A 19,878-nucleotide genomic window follows, 5' to 3' on the forward strand; every position below is an offset into this window, starting at 1 on the left:
CTCTGCCCACAGAGCTCCCAACCAGCTCTGGAGGTCAGCAAAGCACAGTGACCGCATGGGAGTGGCTGAGCAGGGCAGTGGGGACAGGCAGAATTGCCAGTTCAGTTGTAACAGGAACAGACCCTGCTGTTAGGTACTTGTGTAACTTTCTAAACTGAAACCTGGAGTCGCTCACTGGGCTGGTATGTTTAACCAAATGTTTACTTTCCTCAAACAGATCTGTCTCTTGGTGCCATGAGCATCTGAGAGGAAAATACAACAGATTATTTCTCTGTCTGATGTTGCTTTTAATAGATTTTCATACACAGGGAAAGGTTTAACATTTGTATTCCCAAAGACCCAGGCATATCTTGACGACGTGGTGATGATTATACTCTTTTTAGACCTACCTGTTAGCAGCTGCATTAGCTTATAGCAAAGCACAGTCCAGTTACTCATTGCTGCTTCTACTTCTTGTGTGATTTCCTCTTCCATCTCTGCTCAGTGATAGATTGTCAGACACATCACATTACTGTGGACAGCCAGTGAAGCACAACTCAGGTTTGTAACTGCCCTAGGAAGATCCAGATTTCAGGACCCTCAAACTGCCCCACAGGCAGTAAGGGGAAGACTGTTTTGAAGCAGAGTGTTTCTGTCTCCTGCAGCATCCAGTTTTTTAAATAGATGTTCTGCAGCTATAGCCCTCTTTTCATCTTCCACCCTTTTTGGCAGATCCCTTCCAGTGGTGGGGTGTCTTGGAAATGGAAACAAGTTTGGGATCCCTTCTGTCTGTGTTACCCGAGAATCTGCCTGATTTCTTTAGTGTTATATTTGGAAAAATGTCCACTAGATACTCTGCACTTGTCTGTGCCTGCTGCCTTCTCTGCTCAGTTTTGAATGCTGTGGATGGGTCACCTTGAAGTCTTCCCTCTAGTGCTCAGAATAAGCTTGACTGCCTGAGTCTTTTCTCAAAGCAAATACCAGACCCGGGGGCTGCCCTCATTTCTCTACTTTGCAGACTCCTTTGGGTTCATGTACTGTTCCAGGGCCAGCAGGACCTTTGGAGGTGCACTCCCAGCACGGACAGCAGGATGGGAGGTGTCCTTCCCGGGGGCTGGGAAGGCTCAGCTGCTGCTCAAGGGTGGTCAGTCAGCACGTGCAGCCCCACGAGGAGCTGCTTGCCCAGGTGGGTTCCGTGCAGCCCGATCCCAAGAGCCCCTCCCTGGAGGTGGGGCCGTGTGTCCACACCCAGGGCTGCCCTGAGGACACTGCTCAAGCTTTTCTGCTCTGCACCTGCTTGCTCTTCCTGCAGTCAACAGCATCCTGGGTCAGGGCTGCTCCTTAGCTGACAGGTGAGACTTGTGCTCACACACACACTGGAGTACTTGGACTTTGGCCTGGGACAGAACCAGGTCAGATCTAGGTACTGTTTCTCAGTGAGAAGAAATACTGAGCTCTACCTCTGCCCTTGTTTAGCAGCCTGTAGTATGTGCACTCGCTCTCTGCTGCTCAGTTGCAGCAGTGGTGGACACTGCCTAACCCCCACCAAGATTCCCAAATTCAGGCTGCTGATGAATAAAGTTGGTTGCCATCTCATGCAAATGGCTGCAGATCATCTGCAGCCTCACAAGAGCAGTGAAGTTGTTACACTGGCTCGGTCTCCATTCATGCTTGCAAGAATGTTGTCTAATAAGAGGATATAAAGACATTTTTTCTCTGAGATATAGCCCCCATGGGGAAAGACCTGTTCTGAGAGTAGATCCATTTTTCAGTGGATGTGGATCAGGCCCTGGACACCAGCGGTTCGAAGCAGACTTTTCCTTTGAGTATTTGCTGTCACTTTTTCTTTACAGCAGGATATTTATAGGTGCAATTTTCTTGGAAATCTACAGAGGAGGACTGGAAGTGTCTGAGAACTTTTGTTAGTCAGCAATTTATGTTGCTGTGGAAACGCCTTAGCAGGGCTTGGGAAAACCGCCTGGAGAAAAGGGTGCTTGCCAAAGGTGCCAGCAGCAATGTGCATCTCTGGCTGGTTCCCAGCTTACCTAAACCTGCACCTCAGGCACGTCCTTCACAGAGGTGACACATTTTGTGCTGCTGGTCATGATTTCCTTCTGTAAACCCACTCTGTCACTCCTCTGAACTATGATCACGGTCCTACCAGTCTTCCCTCTGATCCAGGATGATGTGCTGGGTACCTAAGTGCTGTTGAAGTTCTCCTCGGTGGGGTTGCTGGCTGCAAAGGTAAGTAGCAACGTTGGCAGGGGCGAGAGGGACGCTGGTGAGGCCTCGCTACTCAGAAGGAGTTACAGTGACTTGGTGAATGCATTTGCACACAGACTTGGCTTTTTTCCCTGCCAGAGCTGACCAGGTACACCTGCTGTTCCATTGCCCTTTGGCAAGTGGAAGGCCTGGTGAGGAGGGGTCAACTGCTGACTTATCTTGTTAGTTTATAAAGCAGTTGCAAATCTGCTCCTTGCTGTTCTTTTCCTGCCTTTTTTTCTTTTTTTTTCTGCATTGGAGAAAAGTACTCGCAGGAATAGAGCAGGAAGGAAGCATGGAGGATTTTCTTGGTGCCAGAAAGCAGAATCAGGGCTGTGTGGATGGGATGTGACAGGCACAGAGGATGGCCCAGCCTACTGCCCCAGCCTTTTCCTTACAATCTGTGAGTGGATGCCTCTCTTGCCCTGTGTTGCAGGCTGCTGGCAAGGCATTAGTGGGTTCTCCCCTGCTGTTTTTCCTTTTTTTTTTTCCTTCTTCTTTCTTTAAACAAAATGGAAAGGTCACAGTCTCCTGAGCTGCCTTCTCCCTGTCTGAATTGTGAAACTAAAAAAGGCACCTGTCCATGGATGAGCCTAATGATTCTCCCTCACACTGAAGAGGAAAGCTCACCCTTATCTGGGTGTTCTCAGATGTTCCCTCTGTCTGATGGGAGTCTGTCCATCCATCACAGCATTGTTCTTCCCCCAGCCGTGGCTCAAGTGCTGAGAGGAGGAAGATGTAAAGCTGCCTGGGAGGTCTGCAGGGGTGACAGAAGACAGGATCTCTCAGGCCATCAGGAATGCATCGCTGGGTTCAGCCATGGGTGAGTTGGGGTTTGCTCTAGGTTTGCCTGATCCTTAAACCTATAGAGGAACCCTGAGAGATAGTGGGGCTGGTAACCCTGTAGCGAGGGAAGTGTTAGGAGGATCTTTCAGGGTTTATTCATCTTCATTTCCCTCATACTAGGAGCAAAGACCTCAGGAACTGAAACACTAGGAACAGTCCCCCTGTCCTGTGAGAACCCTGGCTTGTGGCTTCTAAAAAAAAAAGTTAATTTCTGGAGGAGAGGAAAAAAATCAGTGCATCTTATTCCAAGTAAAATAAAGCAAAATATTTTTCTCTTTGCATTTACTGAATTGTGAAGTGCAGAGCTGACTTAGTTCTGCCCAGGGAATATGAAAGCTTGACTGCTCAGTGCCTGCCCATGCCACCTTCTGCTCTCATTTAAGAAAATAAATGTGATCGTTTCTGTCATGTAAATTGTGTCAATTGAATAAAGCTGTTAAATAGGTGAGGCAGTGATACAGGTTCTGTTTATTTTCATCCCTGCTATTACTGCATCTGCTGCTGGTTTCACTCGGAAGTGCCAGTCATGAAAGAACCCTCTGCTGAGGTTGACTTTGGTGAGGTTGAGTCAGTGCTTTGATTTTTAGCTCTATTTTCCATCATATTTCTGTGCTGCTTCTTAATGTTCTGTGGAGCGTTTAGCTGTCGTGTGCAGAGAGAAAATTTGTGCAGATGGGGGGACTCGAATCTCCTGTGGAAATGCATTGGTTGTAGGTAAGGCCTCTGGTTTCCTCACCTGCTGCCCTATTGCAAATAAACATCTGCTTCTCTGTACTTTAGCTGTAACTTTGATAACTTACAAGGGACAATTTACTACATAATCCTGTTAAAACAAGGGCAAACAGGTACATTTCAAGAGACAACGTGGCTCCAAAGATGAGAAGGGGCCCAGAAACTGGGCATCGTTTGTTCTGGGTTTGGTCCTACAGACACTGGCCAAGTGAAGAGCCCCAGTGATGCCAGGGAACCACGGCACAGGTAAGGCTGTTTGGTGGGAAGGACCCAGTGGGATCAGGTGTTGCTTCCAGCACTGGAACAGTGATTTCCACAGCACTTGAAGGTCGGAGAGTGTGCCAGGTGTGCCTGACCCAAGGCACCTGTAAAGGCCACGCACTCAGGTATCCCTGGTAGGCAGAGGCATGGATCAGACCAGGAGCCTTCTGCTTTGAGGACTCCAGGAACTCTGCACAGCAGAGATTAAACTGGGGTCTGTTCTCTGACCTCTTTGGCTTCTTGGCAATTTGACATGAATAAAACAAAGTGACTGTGCTACAGGCAGTACCTGGACTGCAGAGAAGCAGATAATCAGAAATCAGCTGCTGTTTCTGTTAATGTAGTTATCAGTGTCAGCTAAAGCTTGGCTGATGTTGGCAATGCTCTATTTTCCAACTGGGCCATTTAAATCTCTGAAACATATATTGGTGCTAAACCAATTGTCTTTCAAATTTCACCTGTCTCAGTCAAATACAATGTGTGTTCAGTTTACTGGAGAAATTTATTTAAAGCCAAGGTTTCTTAAGAGGTGCAATCAACTGGCAGGACCAGTTCTAGTAAGTATATCTGCCTCCTTCTGCAGCTTGTCCAGCTCATTACAGAGCCTGGTTAGTCGGAACAGCTATGTCTGTGCGCAGTGCAGGATTTCAAGTACCACATTTAAGCATGCTCTTGAATTAGAGAGACACTTCAGTGTCCTGTTTAAGCAGCATCTATACCACTTTAGGATTTGCTTTCCATTTGCTTTGCTTTGCTTTGCTTCCTACCAACTGGGGAGAAATTTAGCAGACTGGAAAATGTGTGGCCTGGATGATGACTGCATTGAAGAAGCTGTGCTGAGGACTATCCCCAGCTGCTCCTGCACTGTACAGTGTCCCAAGGGACAAGTGGGAGTGTGTTGCCCTGGAGCCTGATGCTGCAAGTTGCAGATGACCCATTTGCAGTTGCTGACTCACAGAACAGCTCAAATGACTTGGCAATTCAGTAAATTGAAGAATGTGTTTTTCTGTAGCTGTGGGTGAATTCATTTATCCCGAGTTTTATGCTGCGTGGAAGGACAATATCCATTTTTCTTGTCTCTTTTAGGAAAACCACTGTAACAAAACCTTTGATGTTTCTCTTAGATTTATTAGTTACAGAGAATGAAGATGTTTAAGCTATTTCATATGGCTTATACATAACCACTTGTGAAAAAATAAAGGGGCCTGGATTCTGGCCTCTATGAGTGGCAGCTTTTGCCTTGTGACTCAAGAGGAGCAATGCTGGCCCAGAGTCCCAGGCTCCTCTGCTGAGAATAAACGAGCCAAAGTGATCAGCATAGGGAAGACAGGACAGGAATGGTGACTGGGAACACCGATCCTGTGGGGTGTGACCTGGGATGATGTTTCTGGGGTGTGTGTGTGCCTTTCTTATTTCTTGTGTAGTGTCTCGTGCACAATCAGAGATTCCTCATAGGAAGGGAATAAAATGGTCTATGCTAAAGAAGGTAAAAAGTTGAGCCACAGGTTCTTTGGAGAAGGAAAGACCTGCTGGGAGAAGTCCCTGAGTGTTTTATATGTGTTCTTGTTGGTCTCTTCCATCCTTAAACACCAGCAGCAAAATCCCTTGGGCTTCAGGAGTGGGAAACTGAGCCTAGCCTGAGTCAGTGATAGGAAGGAGGGAGAAGGGTAGTGAGGGATGGCCCCTGGAGCCACCTCTTGGTGTGGGCTGCAGGAGAAGTGGTGCTGGAGGAGGATGCAAAGGTGCAAGGGCTGAAGAGGAGGCAGCTGTGAAAGCATGAGAAAGGAGCTACTTTGGGAGGAATCTGAAAAGTGAGGCACTGCTCTTGATTTAATGTGGGAAAGCCTTGTGGAATTGGTAGAGGCAATTGTGTTTCTTCTGACAGGGAGTGTGTTTTGTCATGGGGTTATTGGAGATTTAAAAGATTCCCAGTAATGCTTTGTGGAGTCGGGTGTCACCATGGGCCTTCAGAGACTAGGGAAAATTTCCAGGTTTGACTTAATGCAAACCTGTCCAAAATCCTTTTGCTTAGGGGAAGGAATATGGCGTACCTTGTTCATAGGATCCCCTCCTGGCTCAGACTCTCACAAATTTGTTCCATTATTTTCTTTTAGGAAAGCAAAAAGAAAATGGAAACTACCAGGTTCAGAAAAGTTGGCTGGTTTCCTTTCCTTTTCTTTGGGAAAGCAAAAGACCCAGACAGAAAACCACTAAAAGCTTTTTATTAAAGTATTTATCTTTCCTATTTTCTAAGTAAGACTTCTGGCCACTTTAAACCTTCTCCAGCTTTCATTAAAGATAATAGCTTTTTAATGGCAACAAGTTTGTTTCCTTTATGCCCTGTGTGAGTCACAGCCCAGCTCCCTGTGGAGAGGCAGTATGTGATGGGGTTGTGTAGTGGCTTTTGGCAGAAGAGAGATGGAGAATATCTGTGTTCTCTGTGCCTATGGCCACACCTGGATGAGAGGAGTGGGACTTCCCTGCTTCTATTCTAGCCTGACTTCCCCCATAGCCTTACAGTGCAGCATTTTATCTGTGTTAGAGTCTGCTGGAGACACTAGTTTTGCTGTGTTGAAGCCTTTACCAAGGGTGATTCCTTTTGGGGTTTCAATCCAAGGAGGTGTTTACTCAGCCATAACTACTCTGCTGTGGTGTGGATTTTCTCAGCAGTACCTCAGGAATCTGTGTCTTGGGGACACAACTGGTGAGGTGAGAGCCAGCAGAGAGGCTGGACCCAGCTGGTCATCCAGTGGGGCTCCAGAGAGGGCTGCTGCCCTCTGCTGCTCTGGGAAGCTGTGGGGTTCTCCTCTTTGCAGCCAGCTGAAAGGGAGTTTTACAAGGGTGGCAAAGACACATTTGAAGAGGTGTGCAGTGGTTACTGGCCTCCTGAGCACACACAGAAAAATCCAGGCCTAAGAATCATTTAGATGAGATGTTTTTTGGTTTCTGGGTCAACAGCCTAGTTCAGGTGTGCTGGCCAAATCTCCCTTTAGTCCTAATGAGATCACCATCCTGAGTGGACTTCATTAGCAGGTTTGAGACTATTTGGTTCAATGTTCTTTTCTACTTTGACAAAAGACAGAAGAATCTCAAATAGATGGGCTCATAATCTGATTTATCTTCAGATTTTCTTCAGGAAAATATCAGAATCTTGCTTGGTATCAACTTTCTCCCGTATCTCTGTGTGCTAAAAACCAGCAGATGTGTACAGCAGAGGAATGATGTTTAAAGGCCTTTTCAGTTCTAAGCCTGGGAAAGGGAGCCCTGGCACACTCTGGGTGTGAGGCAGCACAGGCAGCAGGCACAGAACAGACTCTGCTGTGGATTTTCAGGTCAGTACCTGTTCACAGCAGCAAAAGCATAGGGTGAAATGCTGACCTTTGCCTTCACTTGGACAAGTGGTGTTGCCATTGCTGTTGATTTGACTCATGTTCTGGAAAGCTCTTGGGAGCTGGTGGTGCTTCTTGCTGCAATGTAATGAACAAGCAGAGCATTCCTTGGGAGAGCCTTGGAGGAGGGTTTGGATGAGGTGGCAGCCAGCTCTCCTGTGGCCCTCATATAGCTGTAGAAATCAGCTCCAAGAAATCAGATCACTTAGTTGGCTACTTTCCTTCTATGCTTTTACAGGCTTGGCTGTGACAGTGGAAAGTAAAATCAGACACTCTAAACCAGAACCTTTTTTTTTTTTTCATTTGTCCTGCATAATGATAGTTCTGCTTGGTTCTTTATTGCTGGAATACACAGAATCCAAATCCTGCACGAGTGCAAGGAGCTGTACAAACACAGAGCAAAGAAAATACTGCCGTCCTGACACCTTTGCTATCAGGTGAAGAGACATAGAGGTTAAGGGGCTAACACTTGGGATTAGGGTAAATCCTATTTAAAAACCTGGTAAATCCTATCTAGGCTTCAAAATAATATTTTTATTATTATTATTTTTTGGGGGGTGAGGTGAAAGTTATGGCAAAATGAAGTTTAGGATGGAGCTGGTGATGGACAGCACAGATCAGCCTGTAGTGCAGGCAAGGACACGGATTAACTACCCAGAATAAAAGTGAGAGTAAGCTCCCCTTTGTCCCTTGGAAGGGCCTTTCCATCTGTGACATCTCCCGCCCCTCAGAGTTAATGAAGGGAGCAGGAGGCCTCTGGGAACTGGGTCAGTGGCAGCTCCAGCACAGGGCAGCTTAATTAAGGAAGGAAAGTGAGCGAGGGGGCAGGAGCCTGGTGTGGCCAGCCAGGAGAGCAGCTGGGTTTGGGTAAGCTGATGAAGCTGCATTTCCACCTGCCCTAGTGAGCTGCCTCGTGGTGTTCCCCGTAGGATGGAAGACACAGTCTCCACTGCCAAGGACAGCCCTGCAAGCTGTTCTGCTCCTGACCTCTCCCTGTGCAATGGACTAGCCACATTTCCTTTCTATTAAAGCACATTTACTTGGCTCCAATACTCCTCACAGGGCCAACAGACACACTTTTAGACTCAGCAGTTGTCTTGCAAGAAATCTGTTCCTGGGCTGATGTGATCCAGCATGGCTTGGGCCATGTTTCCTTGTCTTCTTCAACATTCCCTGGCAGGCTCTAAAGATGGTAAAAAAAACCCCAAATCCTAAGAAATCCTTAGGGCTATGTCAAACCAGAACAAGGGAGAACTGCTTTCACTGCAGGAATGTGAGATGAGAAACAAAGTTTGCTCCCAAGAATTTGGCTGGGGGATTGAATATAAATCCTACTGAGATGCCTGGACCCAGATGCAACTTTCCTAACAGCACACGGTCAGTCAAAATTGCAGTCTTTGTGTGGCTTCATTGCTTTCAGAAGCTAATTTTTATTCAGCCAGTTCTGTGTGTCTCAGAACAGTGGGAAGGTGTTCCTCCTACCTCACCAAGTGTTGGCACAGGGATGGGAAGCATGGAAGGAGGAGTGCTGGTCCTGGGAACTGTGCTCTGTTGCTGCCCCTCAGGGAATTGCACAAGAGCCACACAGGCCTCTGGTTTGTGTTAACTAATTAGCTGAGTAATGCAATCTCCTTTTGAATGTCCTTCCTGTTCTAGATCAAGAATGAGACATTCACTGGTTAAATGACTTACCTGAGGTCACATGGGGAGTGACTCATTGGCAGAGGCAGGAATTAACACCTGGTATCGTTAAATTCCTACTTCCTAGACCCCATGGCCTCTAATTTCTAGTGCTCTTCTCTTTCCTCTCCTGACCTTTTTGCTTCTTTCCCTCTGCAGGATTTGTCACACGTGCGATTTCCAAGGTGACAGTATCTGACCACTGCCAAGAAAACGAGACATCTGTCCTTTGCTGCAGACATCTACTGATATACAAAGAAGCTGAAGTTCCTTTTATTTCTTATCTTTTTGGAGCATTTTACCATGTTCTGCCCGAGCTGGCACAGTGACACATCTCCTCTGCGTCCAAGCCTCCAGCATTGCACATGCTGAAGGTGTTAGCCTGTCTTCTAATGTTATTTTCTGTTTTCCCAGAAGCATCTTTGCTGCAGTGTCCCTGAAGTGGGAACATTCTGCCCATACCCACTGTTAGTACAATAGCATAATCACTTGCAAAAAATCAGTAGGTGGGTTTTATAAATCCCAGTTCAGTGTTTAGCAAGGTATAACATCTGTTGTGATCAATATTTAAGAGTAAGCCTCTTTGATAAAAAGTTACAGTAAAGCCTTTTGCTTCCTACTGAATAGCTAAATAATTCACAGGAGTGGTTGTAATCATTTTAAGCTTCTTGCGTTTCAAAGTAAGCAGAAAATTCAGAGTAATTCTGTAGAGAGGCAGAATAGCCAGCTGGATCGTGTTCCTTAGGAGCTGCTGTAGTGGGAATGAAGTACTTTCAGGTTTTTAATGGCTGCTGAGGTATGCTGGAGTCAAATCAGACAAAAAATTGTCTCTTTTATCATCCGTTTTTGGTGATAATCTTTATGATGCTCTGGCGGGTAAGTGCCAGCAGTCAGTGCAGAAATGACACCTGGGGTTTGAAAAGTCTGCAGGAGTGGGACTGTCGGGTGCGGCGGGAGAGGAGGGTGTTGGTGTGAGCAGCACCTGCTGCCACAGGGCTGCGGCTCAGGGCTGGGCACGGGACAGCGGCACGGGGGGCTCTGTCCGGGCTGGCACTCGCTGATCCCGGGGGAGCGGCCGCCGCAGGACTCGCCCCAGCCCCGCCCGGCCCGGCCCCTCCGCCGCAGCTCCCGCCGCCTCCCGCCGGTGTGGGAGCGCGGGCGGTGCGGGACAATGGCCCGCAGCCCCCGCTGGATCCCGCCGCTATTGCTGCTGCTGCTGCTGCCGCCGCCGGCCCTGCCCGCAGGGTGTGCGGCCCGCGGGCTCTGCTGCCCCGGCCGCGACCCCGCCTGCCTGAGCGCCGGCCGGCGGCCCGACGGCTCCACCGGGCCCTGCTACTGCGACCAGGCGTGTGTCCGCACCCTCGACTGCTGCCACGACTATGCCGAGACCTGCCCGGGTGAGGGGATGGGGCTGGGCAGCCCCCGAGCGGAGCGGTCCGTGCCCCCCTCGGGCTCTGGCCGCGTGTCCGGGCACCGTCGCGGTTCGTAGGGAGGGCGGGCGGGGCTGCGGGCGGCCGAAGGAGCGGTGGTGCTGCGGTGATGAGCGGTGATGCTGCGGGCGCTCCGCTCCCCACCTGGGCCGGGGCTCTCGGAGGTGCCGGGTCCCGCCGGGGTCCCGTTGGAGCAGGAGCTCGCTGGACAGGTCAGGATGCTGCTGCGTCTTCCTACAGGACAGAAACGTGAAACGGGACGTTTCCTGACTGAGTCAGAATCCCCCAGTCCCTTTCCCTCTTGTGGATTGAATTACCGTGGATGGGATCAGATCTGCTGCTCCTGTCAGTCCGTGCTGTCCTGCAAAAGGCATCGGCAGCTGCAGCTTCAGCAGCTTCAGGTTTCCCCTGGCGAGAGCCTGGACCCCGATGCCCGTGCGGCTGTGTCGGGGTCCTGGAGAGCACAGTAGTGCTCCCTCCAGGGATGTCTTCTACTAAATGTGGATGTCAATTAAGGAGAAAAGTTACTTTAGTAAGTGGAACGATCTCATACTCCCTTCCCACAAACAGCATCCTCAAGGATTCTTACCGCTCACGTAATGCCTTTGACTTCAAACCTGCATAGCTGTGCCAAAGCAAACTTGTGCTCTAGGCAGATGGGCACACGTTCCTGTGATTTAATTGTCTTTTTCCTTTCAGCACAGAGCTGGAAAATGGGTTGGAAAGAGGTTAATTCCAGAGTGACTTATACAAGATATGTCTGTGGATGAGGCCAGGCTGGCAGACCTGTAGACCCAAAGCTCCCAAGGGCAGCAGGGAGCATAAAGTGGGGCTGGTGGGATCCCTGAAACCTGCCTCTCCCCTCCCAAGGAAGGACACCCAGTGCTGCAGGGCCGTGCACTGGGCTCCCCTGCTGCTGGGGCTGTTCAGGAGTGGTGTTGGTGCTGGATGCCCCCATGCCTTTGGTGCCTGACAACTATTGGGCCCTCAGCTGCTCCCTCAGCACCTCTGTGTCTGAATCCTGCTGCTCTTGGCAGTCGTCAGGGATAAGTGGGATGGACAGGAGCCTCTTGTGTCTATTCATACAGCTGATTCATTAGCTGAGTAATAAGGAAAATGTGTTGGCAGGATGTGGTCAGGCACTGTGACAGCTGCTCCCCAGGGAACAGCAGCACCTGCTCCCTGAGGTACAGCAGTGCCTGCTCACTGTGAGCTGGCAGAGCTGCTGCTCTGCTGGGTGAGGTGTTTCTGTCTTATTTCTTGAGATTTGTTTGTCCTGGAGGTCAGGGACTCAGCTCTACTTTGACTTGTATTGCCTCCACAGCCTAACCTTTTCCAGCAGTTTTCTTTCTTTTGCTGCTCAAGAGCTACTTTATCAAACTGACTTGTAAAGCAAAATATTAAAGAAAATGCATTAATATCTGACACAAAGCTGAAGAGCACAATATTCTGATCAAATCAAATGCACAAAAGGATGATAAAGTTGGGTAGCCTACAGCCCGATGCAAAGGCTCATTTGTGGTGTGTGACTGTATATAAGAAATGTTGCAACTACTTAGATAATTGATTTAATGTCTAGTCTTTGAATAGGTTTAAAAAGCTGTTCGTGTTGACTTTAGGCAAAAAAGAAAAGCAGTAGCATTTGAATGATCATCCTAAAGTTTCTGAAGACAAATGCATTTTCCAGTGAGGTTAATGCTATAGTTAGGTTTGTCTGTGTTCTGAGGGAGAATAAATTGAAGTATCAAGCTTGATCTGCTCAGAAAGGCTGGGATTTGTCCCAGCATTCAGCAGGTTGTGTTCCACTGAAATCATTGGGACTCAGGATTGTGCATGCCCTTGTAAGTTGGAGTGGTAATGTCTGTTGCTGTAGGTGCTGAGCATGGTGGCTGTTCTTAATGTGTTTGAATGGGCTCATCCACATCTTTAAACTGAGTGATAGAGCAGCAGGGGAGCTGGGCTGGGAACCAGGGACTTCCTCATGCCTGAGCTCAGCATCAGGGGTCACACATGGGGGGTTTGCCTCAGGTGCTCACAGGGACTTTGGTGGAAGGTAGCCCTTGGCTCAGTGTGTTCACGGGGCTGTGGGCTGGCCTTCAGCAGCTCCGTGTGCCTGAGGCACCTGAGGGCTGAACCAACAAGGGAGTGAACCCCTGTTCCCTGACAACTGACACTGGAGGTCCTGGCAGGGTGTGTTGTCCTACACTGACCCAGCTCAGGCACAAGGTGCAGAAATGCAAGGAGAGGGACTGAAGCTGACTGAGAATATGTGTGGGGGGAAATAATGTATGAGTCTAGGCTGACCTGCAAGTGTTTTTCTCCAAAGCAATTGTTCTTGGTTGTCAGGTTGTGTTGGTTGGCTGGAGCCTGGGCAGATAATCTCCTGGGAGGAGAACTGCTGGGAACTGCCCAACACAACTGTGGGACAGGTCTGAAATAAGGAAGGTTGTACTGAGCTATGTCAAAAAATGTCCTTTCTGGAGAAGGCATGTTGCTGGCATCATTCCTGTAACCTTCCACACCCCCCTTTTGTTACTCTTCCTCCAGTTATCCCCTGTGTGGTATCTCAGTGGAGTGCCTGGAGTGGCTGTGCAGAGCCTTGCAAGACAACGTATCGTGTCCGGACGAGACACATCGTCCAGGAGCCCAGGAACGGGGCAGAGGCATGTCCTGCTCTGGAGGAGAGGGCTGGCTGTGTGGAGTACTGGACTCGGCAAGGAACAGAGTGCAAACAGTCCCTGAGTGAGTCCCCTGAAAATCAAAGTATCTGGGGGGGTGATCGTGGGGAGGACTCTGGTTTGGGTCAGCAGAGCTGATCTTCACTATATATGAAGAGTTGTTTTCAGGCACTGGCCTGTTTGCCCTGGCCCTGCCTGGGTAAATGAGAACTGAGCTCTTCCCGCAAGGCTTCAGTGTGTCCTTCCCAGTGTTGGAGGTGGCACCTGCCATTAGCTGTGTTCTGCTCAAAAGTGAGACATTACAGGCCTGTTGTGCTCTCACTTAGACAAGCGTAAATCTCTGGCAATTTTGATAGGGTTGGCAGACATATGTCTGTTTAAAACTTCTGTAAGTGGAGGTAGAACACTTTTTTTTGTCATTTATATATTTATTTTATTTTATTTTATGTGTTATCTGCAAAAAGTCACAAAGGAGCAATACCTGTCAGACAAGATATTACTTCTCTGCACTGGAGCAGAGTGCAGGCAGAGGAGACCTCCAACTAGTTTCTGGAGAAAAAGCCTGATATTAGTTGGTTCAAATCAACTTTTCATGACACACCTTTACTGAGTTTTAGAAGAATTACTTGTCATTTTTGCTGATTTGGGGGTCAAAATTTGTCCAGTCTGGATGTCAGCAGCAGCTGACTTCTTCAAACCTGTTGAGAGTGGGCATTAAGTGAACACTGCCTCCCTCTCTGTCTTTTGGATGTGCCTACAAGTAGGCTTACTCTGCTCAGCCAAAAATCTGGCAGCTCTACAGATTCTCTTACCAGTGAAATGGTCAACTGTCATGGATAATACGAAAATACAAAGTTAGAATTGTTTTTAGAATTGTTTTTGTCTCCTGCTGAAGATAAAACCCTATGACATTAAAAGCCCATCTTTGCTGTTTTGCAGACGTGAGGAGCCTTAGTGCAGCATTGCCACTGACGCTCTGTACCCTTTCTCTTTGGTAAACACAGTCCCAGCATTAATAACTACGGGAGGGTTTGGAAAAGCGAGGAAGAAAAGAGCTGCAGCTGATGGCAAGGAAAGAGCAGGGTAAGTTGGAGGAGGTTGGGCCCAGGGACTCAGTTTTATTCCACCTGCACAGTCTCTCTGGTTGCAGTTTGTGGCCCAGCTTTTCACCACTCAGAGCCAGCGTTCCCCAGCAGAACGGCAGCACTTCACTGGAGCAGGGCCCTGCTCTCCCCTCAGCCCCAGCCCTGTCTGCAGGGCCTCTGAAGGTTGGGGGTTTGCCTTGATGTGAGGCCAGTACAGGACTGAAATTCATCTCTTCGTTCATGGTGTCACTGGTGTTCATGTGATCAAAAAGCCAAAGACCATTCACTTCAGTTCTTCTCAGTGTAGAATCTGGTGCACTTTGCACTTCTTTGCATAAATGGGGTAAATTTTCAGGGGCCAGAGTTTGCTGTCTTGTTGCATGGGAAGCACATCCCTCTCCCATTTCAGCCCCCCTTGGCTGTAACATTGCCTGTTTTCCCCTGCAGCACTGTTTCACAGCAGAGGCACAAGCTGTGGTAAAAGCTCTGTTGCTTTTTACCTTCTGCCATGTCTGTGTGTGCTGCCCTGCCTCCAGGCTGGTGCCTCAAACACAGGGAGCTGGCATCAGCCTTCCCAGTCCTCCTCTTTCCCAGTTGGGCTCCTTGCTAGCAGGGACACAGTGCTGATGGGAAAGGTTATCTTCCACCTTGTAACCCCTCATACACAACCTTGCAAGCTGGTGATTCCCCAGGGGTTCTTCCTGCAGTCCCTGGGCTTTGCCTGTTTCTTTCTCAGGTTTGGCTAAAATCAGAAGCATGGAAGTGCTGTGTCAATCTGGTTGTCCTCCCACTGAGATGTGACAGCCTCACTCTCTTAGGAGGGAGATCATCACAGGAAAACCTTTACAGACCAGCTCTTAGGCCCTGTCACAAGCTGCTGTACAAAACCTGCTCTAGGTAACAAACAGGAGTTGGTAAAGAAAGTGTGGCTCAGCAAATGGATACCAGGCTTGGAATTAGATTAGTCAAATTCTTGAACAATCTGTGTCTCTATTTGTATTTTTGACATGTCAGTTGAAAGCACCAGCAGAGTAGTTTTATTTCCTATTTAACCTTATTAAAATGCAAGCACACCACGTGTTCTGCTTTTAATGACCTCGGGTGCAGGGGTTTTTTTGTTTGGTTTAGTTTTTCTTAATTAGTGATCTGTGGTCTTCCAGTTTAGTCTGGCAGTCCTGTGGAGGGCTCTAGCCTAGTTATTGAGCTGACTGACCCTCTCAGTGACTTTGCTTGCAGGTACTGTGTTGAGTTCCAGCTCGTGGCCATCACGCCGGGCTGCCTGCACAGCCACCACTCGTACACCCGCTGGATGCGCTACCTCAGGGAGGGCCACACGGTCTGTGTGGAGTGTCAGCACCCGGCCCTGGACTCCAGAAGTCAGCATTGCTCCGGGGATGGCACTGGGAGCAGAAAGTAAGAGTTTTAGCTTTTGTTTTCATGTTGAATTTTTCATTCTTCTCCCTTGATCCACTTGTTCCAGTGTCCCAAGGCGCTGCACGGAGATCTGTGGAGCACTCTGCATATATTCACTGCTCCTTGTTGCATACCATGAGTTTCTTGAAGAGTTGAAATGACCTGGTGAAGCTCATGTATTAAACCAGGGCAGAGCCAGGACTGGGTGTGGGAGTACCTGCCCTTAGTCTGCTAAATCTCACTGGCTTTAGGGTGACACAGTTATGGAGTTTTTTTGTTTTAAAGACACTCCAGCCAGGCTTCTAAGGTTAATAGTCCTGTCAGATGTCAAATAAAGCCAATTCTGTTTCTGATTTTTCAGCACTGGGGATTTTTTTTCTCCAAGTTTCTCCTTTTTGAGTACTTGTGGTGAATGGTAGCTGCCTTAGGGACTTGGGGTACATGCTGGCATCTGAGGTTGGATGGAAGTACTGGTAAGTCTCTGTACATTCAGCATCCTTTCCCTGGAGACCTGAAGAAGCTTTGGGGTGATTGATTTGCACCACCCAGGCTGTAGAAATTGGGCAGACTCCAGCAAAGATGAAGGGAATGGCTTGAAGCTGTGAAACACCTCTGGGGCAGAGCCAGCAATGGAGGGGTCCTGGCTCCCAAACCTCTGTGGTGGTCACTGGAGGCACAGTTCTGCACTGCCTTAATCCTGATACTCCTAACCCCATTGCTGGTTTATTAAAGGCATCCTCTGAAGCTGATTAGCAGCCCTGCCTGAGAAAATCATTGCCCATCAGTGCTGGGCAGGGATATATTTAAAACTTATATAAATGTTGGAATAAGCACATTGGTTTGAATTAGAAACTCTAAACTAGGATTGTCAGGCCTGAAGCACACAATGTGTTGCACTACCAAAACTGCCAATAATGGCCTTTGTGGGCAGGGTTTTTCTCAGGCTTTCAGGATGAGGAAGTCACTTTGGAGTTTGTTCTTTCCCTCTTCAGCTTGTTACGTAAGGTTTTAGATAAGGAAGGAAAAAATCTGAACTGGTGTGGCCAGGAGTAGCTCTTACCTGCATTCAACCTGTAAATGATTATAAAAGCTTGCAATAATGTTATTTACTAAAACTCTGGAGCCAGTCAGGAGCATCAGATTAAGCAAAATAAAAAATATTTTTGGGAATTCATTTCTACATTGGGCTACAAAAAGAGGGGGGCATTGTCATCACCTGACCTGTTGAACACTGGTGTATGTGGAACAGAAGCACGAAGGAAAGGGGACTGTGTCCTGTAGGAATGATGATCTGATCCTCAAATGCTGGCAGGCTGAAGGCTGGAGGGAGGCAGCAATAATGGAGTTGAGGTGAATGGTGACTGGTTCACTGAAGTCAGGACTCAGCCCATGGCTCAGCAGGTAGTTTAAACCCATCAGAATTGAGCAGGGCCTAGAAATTGCCTGTGTCACTGTTTGACCTTAGAGTGGTGGGTCAAGGAGGTTGCCCAGGGCTCAGTATCTTGCTTGATTTTCTTGTTATCAGCATCTCAAGTGAAGTATTTACTATAGGTATATTCTTTATGTGAGCAGAGCTATCCTCTCATTTGTTTCCAGAAACAATATATTTTTTTTACCAGATCTTGGAGGAAAAAACTGACTTCTGTGATCTCTGAGAAGAAATTGGACTGTTGGGAACAGCCATTGAGTGGGATGAGGGAAATGTCTGTGAAAAGGCTTCTGCCTTCTGTTATTCAAAGGGGGCATATGTGAGCATTCAGGCTTGTGAGAGAGCAGTGCTCTGGAACTCCTCGGGCTGGGATTTGCTGTCCAGATGTGGAGGGCATAAATGTGATGCTTGTAAAGAAAGGTGGAAGAAGATGGGAACACAACTGCTGCCCTGAGAAAGGGGACGGTGGGAGGCCAAAGCTGGTGCCAGAGTCCGGGATGCAGCACGTGCTGAGTTTTTCTCCATCAGCTCACAAGTCACTCAGTGCACCCTCAACTGGACTTTCTGCTGGTGTGGCTGCACCCAGAGCCATGGGCAGGGTGTGGCTGTGGCCTGTCCTCGTGCAGTCCCAGGTCTCCACGTGCACAGTGTCCCACCCACACCGTGCCTGTGCTTGGCTTCCCCCTCGTGCCAGCGTTTGGTTCCCTGAAATATTGTTCCAAGAGTGACTGTCAGGAAGGAAAACAGCTGACAGAGTTAAAAATAAACTCAGCAATGCTGGTATATTTTGATGAGTATTTCCTAATTATCTTCATGTGTCTAAGTGGAGTCTGGTTTATAAATGTCTGAAGTTGAAGAGAGATGCTTGTTATCTCTGCCTTCCACCTGTCTCCCACTCTGTAGAAGATGCTATTTTATTTTAACCCTTGTTATGCAAGCTCAGGATGTTTCTCAAAGTCCTTGGTGTATGGCCAGATCTGGGGCCACCAGGTGAGGATAGCTAGGATAATCTAGCTTGCATTGCCTTTTTTGTTCTAGAAAGTTATGGGATAAACAAGGCAGAGCATTGAGCTGGGGAGTAGATCTACTAATTTCGGACCCTCTTCTAGAAGATGTACAAATAAAGCACAGACTTGACATCTGTGAAACTGTTACCCTGTGTCTTGGAGGATCAGCTGCTCCTCATCATCTGGAGCAAGATGTGGTGCTTGCAGCACATGAATGTCCAGACTGCAGCAGTTTGTGCCCATGTGGGGTGAAGGGAGAGAGAGGATGGATGGACTTGATTTGACTTGATTTATAGCTAAGTCAGTATTTGCCTTCCCCACCAGCAAGATGAGAGTAATCAAGTTGAGCTTAAGGTAAAGCTGCAGCCCAGAGTTTTGAAGGGTATGGGACTGCTCTGTGCACAGCCTGCTTTATCCAGGATCTTAATCCTCAGATTCTGGTGTTTTGAAATGACCCCGAGCCAAAAGAAAAATACAGCGAGCTTTTTCCAGCCATGTGTGGCACATAAATCCCGGCTCTGGAGCATGACACCTCATTAAGCCAAGGGCAGGGTTATCTTTGTGGAGCTAAAGCAGTAATTCCAGTTTCCACAGAACTGTAAACCAAAGAAAGCTGGGGGTCTGCTGGTCTATCTGTGGGCAGCTCTCTGCACAAGGCCAGAGTTTATCTAGTTGTGGTATTTGTGATTCTCCAAAGGTCAGAGCTGGAAAACAGTGATGTGAGGAATTCCCTTAAACTGCTGAATGCTAAAATCTGGGAATGGGCACAGTGCTACGGCAAAATCTCCATTTTTGTGGCTGTGAGGTTTTGCTTCACACTTGTACGACCTACAAGCCTCCCTGTGGCTGCTGCCTCTTCACAGTGGTAGAAAGGTAGAGTTGGGGCCATGGAGTGAAAATGGATGTTGTCAGACTAAATGGGATTTCCTGGGAGATTTAAGGCCTCATTGTGACTGCCCTGCAGTGGGGGTGCAGCTTATTTACTGTCTCCCTCTGGTGACTGTGTTTCAGGAATCAGCTGTTGCACTGGCAGGCGGTGGGGAACCCTCGATGCAAGGGAACCTGGAGGAGAATTCGCCAGCTGGACACTTGCTCCTGCCCTTCTGTTCACAGCTTCTTGTTCATCTGACTTCCCCAGGCAGCCCCAGTGCTGTGGTGCCTCCTCTGGCAGCAGCGGGAGCCCCAGGCAAAGCAGCGACTGCTGAGTGTCAGAGGGGGCACCCGGAATCCTCTGTCTGTCTGTGCTCCTCGATTTCCAAAGAAATCAGGCTGGCTGGGAAGTGCCAGTCTCTTTCTTCCCTGAGAGAGACATGTCTGACCCTGATGACTTCTTGCAAATCCCTCCTTTCTTGAGAGGATAGAGAATTTACCAAATAACAAATGCGACAGTAAAGGCCGTAAGAACCCAGGTTTAATTATTCTTTTTCTAAAGTCTCAATGAAAAATCAACAATACAAAGTGAATTAACTCAAGTGCCTTCCTCTTTTCATGGCAATAGCACTTTGTGGATGCTTCCTGCTTGTGCTTGTGTATCTTTTCCTTCTGTTTTCACCCTCCCTGGTCTCATCATTTCGTACTGACCCTCATTCTTACAGAGGGTTGATCTTGCACTGCTGAGTTAATATCAGAACTTAGAAATGAATCTGCTCAAACCTGTGAGAATAGCAGATATCAGGGACAAGTTGGC

The 19,878-nt window shown here is 48.2% G+C and overlaps 1 protein-coding gene across 1 annotated transcript; it reads left to right on the forward strand.

The window, feature by feature from the left end:
- The first annotated feature begins 10,320 nt into the window (after positions 1–10,320).
- Positions 10,321–19,599, forward strand: LOC113948427 (somatomedin-B and thrombospondin type-1 domain-containing protein-like). Its single transcript, XM_027646054.1, has 5 exons — positions 10,321–10,546; positions 13,127–13,321; positions 14,262–14,340; positions 15,579–15,755; positions 19,203–19,599. The coding sequence occupies exons 1-5, from the start codon at positions 10,321–10,323 to the stop codon at positions 19,318–19,320; spliced, it is 795 nt and encodes a 264-aa protein (XP_027501855.1). The 3' UTR covers positions 19,321–19,599.
- The last annotated feature ends 279 nt before the right edge of the window (positions 19,600–19,878 follow it).

The sequence above is a fragment of the Corapipo altera genome, unplaced genomic scaffold (assembly GCF_003945725.1).
Source record: "Corapipo altera isolate COAL_440 unplaced genomic scaffold, ASM394572v1 64, whole genome shotgun sequence".
NCBI lineage: Eukaryota > Metazoa > Chordata > Aves > Passeriformes > Pipridae > Corapipo > Corapipo altera.